Source organism: Myiozetetes cayanensis, unplaced genomic scaffold (assembly GCF_022539395.1).
Source record: "Myiozetetes cayanensis isolate MyiCay16 unplaced genomic scaffold, myiCay2020 scf587, whole genome shotgun sequence".
NCBI classification, from domain to species: Eukaryota; Metazoa; Chordata; class Aves; order Passeriformes; family Tyrannidae; genus Myiozetetes; species Myiozetetes cayanensis.
This window is the reverse complement of record NW_026087839.1, coordinates 11,587-21,503: the sequence shown is the minus strand read 5'-3', so window position 1 is coordinate 21,503 and position 9,917 is coordinate 11,587. Positions and strand designations below refer to the sequence as shown.

General features: G+C 51.7%; 1 protein-coding gene across 1 annotated transcript; it reads right to left on the bottom strand.

The window, feature by feature from the left end:
- Window positions 1-201: 201 nt before the first annotated feature.
- Window positions 202-1,179, bottom strand: LOC126650212 (olfactory receptor 14J1-like). Its single transcript, XM_050334767.1, has one exon. The coding sequence runs from the start codon at window positions 1,156-1,158 to the stop codon at window positions 202-204; it is 957 nt and encodes a 318-aa protein (XP_050190724.1). The 5' UTR covers window positions 1,159-1,179.
- Window positions 1,180-9,917: the final 8,738 nt, after the last annotated feature.

Here is a 9,917-nt window from a genome sequence, read left to right as displayed (position 1 = left end):
TTTATTTTGTTTAAATAAGAAGAGAGCACAAATCATCACTTATACATCTCTGGGTAAAAATCAATGAGCAGACGCTAAATTACAAGGCAGATGCATAAAAATATGTAATTGCACAGAAAATTACTTCAAGAAGAACCCAATGACCTCTCCCAAAAAGCTGAGTAAGAAGGCTGGGGCATTAGGGAGTCCAATTTTTGAATGTTACATAGCAGAAACCAGAAAGTTTGATGCCTTGGAAAAGCATCCACTCATCAAATTCCTTATGGCATCCTTGAGTTCCTTGTTCCTCAGGCTGTAGATGAGGGGGTTCAGTGCTGGAGGCACCACCGAGTACAGAACTGAGAGTGCCAGATCAAGGGATGGAGAGGAGATGTTGGGGGGTTTCAAGTAGTTAAATGAGCCAGTACTGAGGAACAGAGAGACCACAGCCAGGTGAGGGAGGCACGTGGAAAAGGCTTTGTGCCGTCCCTGCTCAGAGGGAATCCTCAGCACAGCCCTGAAGATCTGAACATACGAGAAAACTATGAAAATGAAACAACCAAGTGATATACTGGCAGTAACCACAAGAAGCCCAATTACCCTGATGTAGGATTGTGAGCAGGAGAGCTTGAGGATGTGTGGGATTTCACAGAAGAACTGGCCCAGGGCATTGCCCTGGCACAGGGGCAGGGAAAATGTATTGGCTGTGTGCAGCAGAGCAGTGAGAAACCCAGAGGCCCAGGCAGCTGCTGCCATGTGGGCACAAGCTCTGCTGCCCAGGAGGGTCCCGTAGTGCAGGGGTTTGCAGATGGCAACGTAGCGGTCATAGCACATGATGGTCAGGAGATAAAACTCTATTGAAATGAAGAACAGAAAGAAAAAGACCTGTGCAGCACATCCTGTGTAGGAGATGGTTGTGGTGCCCCAGAGGGAGTTGTGCATGGCTTTGGGCACAGTGGTGCAGATGCAGCCCAGGTCTGTGAGGGAGAGGTGCAGCAGGAAGAAGTCCCTGGGGGTGTGCAGGTGCTGGTCGCAGGCTACGGCGCTGAGGATGAGGCCGTTGCCCAGGAGGGCAGCCAGGGAGATGCCCAGGAAGAGCCAGAAGTGCAGCAGCTGCAGCTCCCACCTGTCTGAAAATGCCAGCAAGAGGAACTGGGCCATGGAGCTGCTGTTGAGCATTTGCTGCTTCCTCAGAGTGTTTGGATCTGTTGAGGAGGAGAAGTCAATGCTGAGTTAGATCAGGCTGCTGCAGCCAAACAGGACACGTCTCACAGCCACCCCACTCTCAGGTTCTCTCTCCTCACTCAGACCTCCATGCAGCTTCTTCCCCTGAGTTCTGGCTTTGCTATCTGAATTCCTTGTGTTTGTTCCCCAACTTCCACCTGCCACAGTTAGGAGTGGTTGTGGATGTTGGAAATCCCTGACATTTCCATTGCACTGCAGCTCAAGTCTTGTGGGTTCTGAGGGCACAGGGACAGTCCCTCAGTGCAGGCACAAGAGCTGTTCTGCCCATCAGTCTGTGCTCAGCTGCCCTGTGCTGGCAGCTTGGAGCTGGAAAAGCATCACACTCAACTGTTCCCCTGCACAGATAGCCAGGAATCCGTGTCCAAAGAACAGATTGAAACACTCCTCACCTTTTCATCTCTCCCATCCCACACAGAGACACAAAATTTTCATTGCAGCTGCTCAGAGCATTTCCATGGATTTAGCACTGAGGAGTTTTCTCCACAGGAATCCTGTGCAGCAAAGAGATATTATGGCAGAGCTATGCCCTTCTGGAGGCCACCTGCAGCCTTGCAAGACACCCAGCGAAACAGCTGAAGAGCCTGAAGTTGCCTGGAGGGCACTTGGGCATTTTGCTCCTACAGACACATCCCCACAGCAGCACCCAAAGGGTTTGTTTCTACATAGTAATCTGCCTTGGGAATCTTGCCCTGGGACTTTGATGGGGCAGCAGCAAGTCCTGCTCTGCAGCAGCTTCTCCTGCTGCCCCCCAGCAAATCCAGTACAGCCATCCTGACAGCTCCTGCCAGGGCTGCCATTTGGCAGCTGCAAGAGCCACTTGCAAAAACTCCCCTGCACTGCTCTGCAGCCACAGCCTTCCCGTGCCAAAGGGCTGCCAAGGTTCCTCCCCTGAGTAGCTCTGCCCTGTCCTCCCAGCCCAGGATCCCTTTCACCTCCTGCTCCCTTCTCCTGGCTGCCCTTGCTGCCTGCAGCTCCTGCCCTACCCTGCCATAGGGCCACTTCCTCTGCCCTGCAGGGACTGGGAGAGTCCTTCTGAAAGATCCTACAAGCTGTGGGCTGTGGCAGCTTTAGGAGATCCCTCCAGGAAGGGAAGTTTAAGTGTCCTACAGCCAGAGAATTCTTCATTCAAATCCTGGGAAGGTTTATCCCATAGTGCGAGCTCAGTCCCCTCCCAGCCCAGGCTACCTCTCATCTCTCTGCCTTCTCTCCTGTGCCCTGGGTGCTGCAGGCAGTGCCCTCAGCCCTGCTGGGCTGTGCAGAGGAGCTGCTCAGCAGCAGAGCTCTTTTTTTGAAGCTGTTCTTGGTTACCAGGAGCTCCCTGTGTGCCAGGAGCCCGGCCCAGCTCAGCAGCACAGCAACAGCCCCAGGCATTTCATCACCCTGGGGGCTTTGGGGATGAGTCCCTGAACATCAGACCCTGAGGAGAGTTGAGGAACCTCTTGAGAAACCAAAGTGAGATTCAACTTTAAAGTTTCTTGTAGTGTTAATGGGTCCCACTGAGGGACCCAACTGAGAAAACATCCCCAGGATCTTGTTAGAGCACAAACCTGGAAACTGTGATGCCAGGTCAGAGAATCACAAAATCATCAAGGTTGGAAGAGATCTTCAGGATCTTTTGTCCAGCTGTCAAGCAGCAGTACCATAATCACCCAAGGCAACTCAAGGTCATTTCCTCTCTTGCTCTCACTAAAGGATTTGTAGAAGAGACCGACCTCCCTTCCCCACTAAAACCTCCATTCAGGTCATGGTAGAGAGTGATGAGGCCCACTCTGGTTCTCCTCTTCTGCAGACTAAAGAGCCCCAGTTCCCTCAGCTGCTCCTCATCAGACATGTTTTCCAGGCCCTTCCCCAGCTCTGTTCCCTTCTCTGGACACGCTCCAGCCCCTCCAGGGCCTTTTTGCACTGAGGGGCCAGAACTGGACACAGCACTCCAGGTGGGGCCTCCCCAGTGCCCAGCACAGAGGGGCAATCACTGCCCTGGTCCTGCTGGCCACCCTGTTCTCCAGAAAGGCCAGGGTGCCCTTGGCCTTCTTGCCCCCCTGGGCACACTCTGGCTCATATCCAGTCACTGTCAAGCAGCACCCCAAGTCCCTTCCTGCTGAGCAGCTCTCAAGCCCCTCAGCCCCCAGCGTTCCAGGAGGTTGTTGGGACCCCAGAGAAGGGTCTGACACTTGCCCTGATTGATGCAGCCTGTCCAGATCCCTCTGAAGAACCTTCCTTCCCTCCAGCAGATCCACACTCACACCCAACTTCATGGGATCCACGAATTTCCTGAGGGGGCACTCGATCCCCTCATCCAGATCAACAATAATGATGTTAAACAGGAGCAGCCCCAACCCTGAGCCCTTGGGAGCCCCACTGGTGACCGGCCCCACCTGGATTTAGTTCCATCCCCTACCACTCCCTGGGCCATCAGCCAGTTTTTCCCCCAGCAAACAGTTCCCTCGTCCAGGCCATGAGCAGCCAGTTTGTGCAGGAGATGCTGTGGGAGATGGGGTCAAAGGCTTTCCTGAAGTCAGCACAGACACATCCCCAGCCTTTCCCTCAGCTGCTGAGGGGGTCATTTGTCACAGAAGGAGACCAGGTTGGTCAGGCAGGACCTGCCTTTCCCAACCCCACGCTGGCTGGGCCTGATCCCCTGGATGTCCTGCCCGTGCCATGGGATGGTGATGGGAGAAATAGAAACTTGACTCACAGTGTCCCAGAATGCCCAAAGAAGGAACAGTGTTATCTTAGAGAAGTCTTGGGGAATTAGATCATGGATGTAACTCAAACTAACAGGATGTATTTAAGATCTGTGTCCCCAGCTAAGGTGAAGAACAGTTTTTGTTGTTGGAACAGGATCATGATGTGCCTTCTCAAGAACTGAGGACAAGACAACAACCTTTGGACCTGGAAGGACCAAACAAGGACCTGCAGGGGGGTGACTCTGTGAAGCAAACTAATGAATATGTATTAAGCAAACCTAAACATCTCACGAATATGTACCCAGTGTGTGCAATAAGAAACCCTGTCCATCTGTCATTTGGCACCTTTGGTTAGAGGAGCTTTCCTGCCAATGTCCAGTCCTGAATAAAGACCAATTCCTGCTTCTTAATACTTACAAATTGGGGTTGAGGGGTTTCTTTCTGCTGCCTTTTGGTATCAGGGCCATTGTGACACTTTGGAACCTCCTGGAATCCAAGGGCCATTGTCACAGTGCAAGGCCTTATGGAGCCAAAGGCCCTTGGCCACTGGGGCAGCTCACAGAATCCAGGGGCCTTGATGACACTCCAGGGCATCACAGAGCCAAAGGAGTCCCGGGAAGTGCTGAACCTCCTGGAATCAAGGGGGCATTGTGACACTGTGCCATTGTGACACTGTGACCCTGCAGGGCCATGTGGAGACAAAGGGGCCATTGTGACCCTGTGCAACCTCCCAGCACCAAGGGCCATTGTGACACTGCAGGGCCTCATGGATTCAAAAGTATTCTGGGACACTCTGGACCTGATGGAATCACTGTGCAATTGGGACACCTCAGAACCTCATGGAATGCTCAGGACCACTGTGACATATGGGAATCTTCTGGAATCAAGGGACCATGGTCACAGTGCAGGGCCTATGGAGCATAAGGGACCACTGTGACAGCATGGAACATCATGGAATAAAGACACTGTGAGACACTGGATTATTGTGATAACTCTTGACTCAGAACAACTGCAGTGTGTGTGTGGGTGGGGAAGGGACAGGTGGAATTTCCCAAAGCTGAGGTGGTGCCCTGTTCCATTCCCCACCCCTTGGAGCCTCCTTGGGCAGCCCAGGAGCACTGCCCCATCCCACAGCCTGGAGCCCCAGAGTGGCCACTGGGCCACAAGTCCCCCCTGGGGGGTGGGCACGGGGAGCAGAGCAAATCAAACGAGCCCCGTGCGGCCATCGCATGGTCGGAACCTCCATCTGGGCATGGGGAAGCTGGACTGGCATGAGACTGAGGGTGGGAGCTGCAATTCTCTCTTCTTCTCTCATGTTCTTTACTTCTTCTTTTCTTCATCTCTTGATATTTTGGGTCACTTAAAACCAGATGGGTTGGTTTTTGCTGACTTGTCTGGGTTGGCCTGTGATCAGTCAGTGCTTTGGGCAATGCTCTATTCTGGTGAAATGTTGCCCTTTCAACTTTTACCAAGCTCCTATATTTGCTAAAGTTTGCCAGTAAAAGTGTGTTATTTGACCTCCTGAGAAAACATGTGTAGGTTTTTCTACCTTGTGGTCTCTCTCAAGGTATTAAAAGAATTGAAATACCCTTGTTGTTGTTTTGCCCTCCAGCCCATCCCTGGGGCTGAGGATGGTTTTGTCCAGGTGATTTCCGGACAAAAAAACCAATCAAAAAGTTCAGTATTGCCTTTGCTAATTACATCTTTAAGAAAATGGAAGAGAAAGGTAGTGTTGCAGTTGAAATTAGAGGCAGTAGCCATGTAGAAGAATAGCGGGCCTGAGGAGGGCCAAGGCCCCCTCCTCCCCCGGCTTGGGCCTGGGGGTCAGGTGTAGTACTGAAGCCTCCCTTCTCTTCTGTATGAGAGTGAAGAAAAAAGAGTTTAAAAGACAAACTCCTTGGACAGAAACCGCTGCAAAGAAATTCCAGTGAAGAGATAAAGGATTTTCAAGGTCAAAGCTGGCAGTCGGAGGAGAGAGAAGAAAGGTTCGAAGGGGTGAGAGCTGCTTCTTCTCCCTTTCGCTCTCCCTCCCTTCAGCAGGGAAAAGACTGAAAAAATAAAATCCCTGCCATTTGTGAAAGTTTGTTGGGTTGAAGAAACCCCCCATGCAGCTCACAGAGGAGCTTGTGGATGTACCAGAGATTTGTGACTTTAATGGAGAGAGAAAGCCTTATGCTGGAGCAGAAGCGGCTCGGGTAAGGCAGAGTCCTGTTGAAGACTTTGTGACCCTTGAAGGGGATGATGCTTATGCCAGAGCGAGATGGCTCGGGTAAGCTTGGGATATCAGTGAGAGATCCATGCTGCTGGTGATGAAGATTTGTAACCCTGAGAGAACCTATGCTGGAGCAGAAGACGGCTCGGGTATAGATGTTGGGATCCATGTGTGGGATCCATGCTAGACCATGTTGGAGAGGTCTGTCAAGGACTGTTCTCCCATGGGGAGGGACCTCCATAGGGAAACAGGGGTGAACTCTTAAACCATTATCCCCTGTAACTCTGTGGAAGAAGATCCATAGTAAGCAAGTGTCCCCTTGCAAGCCTATGGAAGAAAAGACCTTCAGAACCTGAGTAACCCCCAGCCTCTGGTCTTAATTAAGGAGGGGGGTAGGCCCAGCCCTGGAGGCCGACACAGAATGAGAGAGAGATAAAGGAGTTCCAGCTGCGACGAGAGTACTGCAGAATTGCTGAGGAGACCTGGTACTCCGAGAATGGAAACAGAAACTGCTTCTCCTCCTTGGATTGATATAAAGGGAGGTGGGGGGAGGGAAGTATTTTCTGTAAATACATAGTACCTTTTACTTAAGTAAAATTTTTATAAATATAGTTCTTTAGTTTTAACTTGTTAATAATAAATGTTCATACTTTTTTTTTCCCAATTCAGTCTCTTTTTGTCTGCATAAACCTTCTCTCAACTGATAGTAATTATATAGATATTGTAAAAGCAAATTGAGCCAGAGTAAAACCACGACAGCCCTATAAAAATATCTGCAGGGTGGATATTTTTTGTACCTTGTATATTTTTCAGAGTAAAACCTCTTCCATGAGTTCATAGGTCAAACCGGGGGTCTTACAGTCACCATCCCTGGAAGTGTTCAGAAAACATTGAGCTGTGGCACTTGGGGGCAGGGTTCAGTGGTGAAGATGCCAGTGTTGGGTTAATGGTTGCACTCCATGATCTCAGAGGTCTTTTCCACCCTTAACAATTCTGTAATTCTTTGGTGACTCAACCACTTCCCTGGACATTCTGTTCCAATGCTTGATAATCCTCAATCATCCCTTTGATGCTGCAGCCAAGGAAACACATGGAATAAAGGGGGCATTGTGACCCTGCAGGGCCTCGGGAACCTTTTCTGTTGGGAAATACAAAGGGATGTGTGGGGGTGTTTCACTGACAACAAGGAGAATTTTGGAGAGGGACTTTACACTCCCAGATATTGATGTGTCCACACAACTCTGCCTGGGTGTGGGTGTGAATTGACTGTGGTGTGAGTGTTGTTATTGTGAATCTATAATTCAGTCACTGTGAAAATTGTAGCAAATGTTATTGAATCACTTGATAACAGTTTAATTGTTCAATTATTAGGTTCTATTAATCTCTTTTGCCTCCTTATATTTGTGTACAAATCCTTTGTACCCCTTGCCCTCCTGCATGCCAAGGCTCTGTGCAAATCACTCACTTTCATCAAGAAAATATATTTTTGTGATGTCCACTTTAAATTTTTCCTACTTAGCAAAACTACAAATAAACACCAATTAGTTGTCGAAAGATATGAAGACAATTAAAGGAAAGAAAATAATTTGTTTTTCTGTATTTTAATGAACCCCACAGTGTGTTTAGAGGCAAGTCCATCATCCTGAGGTTCTCAGAGAAGATTGAAGAAGCTGCTCAAGTCAGAAGCCAAACTCCCAGTCCCTTGAAGCATTGCTGGGCCCCACTGAGGGCAGGCACTGACAAAGCCTCCCCAGGGACTCCTTAGAGCAGATCCTTGCAGGCCAGGACTGCAGGCAGACAAAGGAAAGTTGCTTGTGGTGGCCTGAGGGGCAGAGGCAGCTGCCAGAGCCAAGGGCACAAAGGCCTGGGTGCCTTTGGGCCTTGCAGCCCTGCCAGAGCCCTTGGCCATCTCTGCTGCAGGCTCTGCTCCCCTGGCCCTGCTGCTCCTCTGGCCTTGCAGGCTGCACACACCCCTCCTGCTTTCCCACCCCCCTCCCAGCAGCATTTCTGGGCCCTCCCTGATGGCTCTGCTGTCCCCCAGCTCTGGCTGCTGCCATGTGCACTTGGCCTTCTTGGCTTTCATGCTGAGCCCCTGTGCCCCAGGACATCCCTGACAGAGCCCAGGCCCTTCTGCTGGGGGTCCCTGCAGAGCTGAGCAGATCCAGGTCACCTCCCATTGCTCTGCCAACCCCTTGGGCCTGCTCTGGGCCCTGCAGGTCCTTGCCCTGCTCTGGGGGTGCTTCATAGTCAGGCCTTGGGCTTTAGAGCTCAGGGTGGGGATTGGGCAGAACTTTGGCAGGTTTGTTGTTCTGCTGGCAGTGTCTGGTTCATGATTAGGGTTTTGTTCTGGGTTAGGATTAAAGCTTGGCTTTTCATTCTAACAGTGCAGGTTTGGGATTGGGGTGGGCAAATAAAGAGTCTGGAGTTCTGGGTTTGGGGTTTTTCTGGCTTGGAATTAGAGCAGTGGATTCCTTTCAATGGGAGGGGCAGCACTTTTGGGTACTGTGGGGCCTTGAAGATAACAAGAGGCTAAAGGTTCAGCAGGAGTGTTTGCTCAGTCAGTGCTTCAGCAACCTCAGCATTCCCTATACCTGGTTTTACCTCATCACAATCTTTCCTCTTTGTTGGCCAATCCCCTCTTTCCTTCCCCAATTATCTTATCCCTTTTATCTTATCCCAGTTTTTCCAAAACTCCCCCAAACTTTCATCTGGGTGGGTGCAGCTTTGTGATGAAGCTGTGCAGCCTGATGGAATCAAGGGGTTATTGTGGAACTGCAGAACCTCCTGGAATTACGGGGCCATTGGGGCACTGCAGGGTCTTATGGAGCCAAAGGGACCCTGGGACACTGTGGAACCTCATGGAATCTTGGGGCCATTGTGATTCTGTGTGACCCTTCCAGCCCATGGGTGTTGCAGAGAGCAGGGCTGGCAAACAGCCCAGGGCTGCTCATGGGATGGGGCCACCAGCAGGAAACACTCTGGGCATGCCAAAGGTGCAGGAAATGACAGTGCTGGGAGCAGAGACTGTGCTGTCCCCAGGCAGGGGACACTCAGGGTGCTGGAGCTGAAGCAGCTCCACATACCCTTTAGGGACAACTCCATTGATGAGATCTCACTGTCCTAGTCCCTGCTTTCCTGCTGGGCAGGGAAAGGGCTGGGCCAGAAGGCAGGGCAGGGATGGAGCAGACAGGTTGAAGTGTCCTCAGGGCAAAGCAAAGGTGGAGTTCTGACTTGGTCACTCGATGTCCCTCCACGGAGGGACAGCCAACCCCTTGCAGGTGGGGTGAGAGGCCAGGGCTGGCAGTGGGGGTTGCAGGGGCTGCTCTGTGCCAATGGCCCTGGGGCACCTTCCCAGGCTGTGCATGGAACAAAGACCCAGCCCAGCCCCTGCTCTGCTGGGCCCTCAGGGCTGTGCCAGGAGCTCTGGCTGTGCCAGGACACTGCTGTGTGCCCCCACCCTGCACGCTCCCACTCTGAATGGGCACTGGCATTTGCTTTGCCAGGGCATTCCTGGAGCACATTGCTGACAGGGAGTGTGGAGGGAGAGCCAAACCCTCCTGGCCTGCCCTCAGGAGATGCCCTTTGCTGATGGCAGTGCTGGTGTGGAGCCCAGCTCTGTGCCAGCAGTGCCCAGGGCCTGTCCCTGCCTGTGATGCCAGCAGGGACACGCAGCAGGACTGTGCCCAAGCTGCCAGAGCACTCAGGCCTTGCAGCCACAGCAGGGCTGGGAAGGACAGTGTGGAGCTGGAAAGAGCAGATGTGGAAGGAGCAAGTGCCCTTGTCCCTGGCTGTGC

Excerpts from the sequence above, each read along its gene's own strand:
- LOC126650212 (XM_050334767.1), bottom strand. The coding sequence starts at position 1,158 with ATGCTCAACAGCAGCTCCATGGCCCAGTTCCTCTTGCTGGCATTTTCA.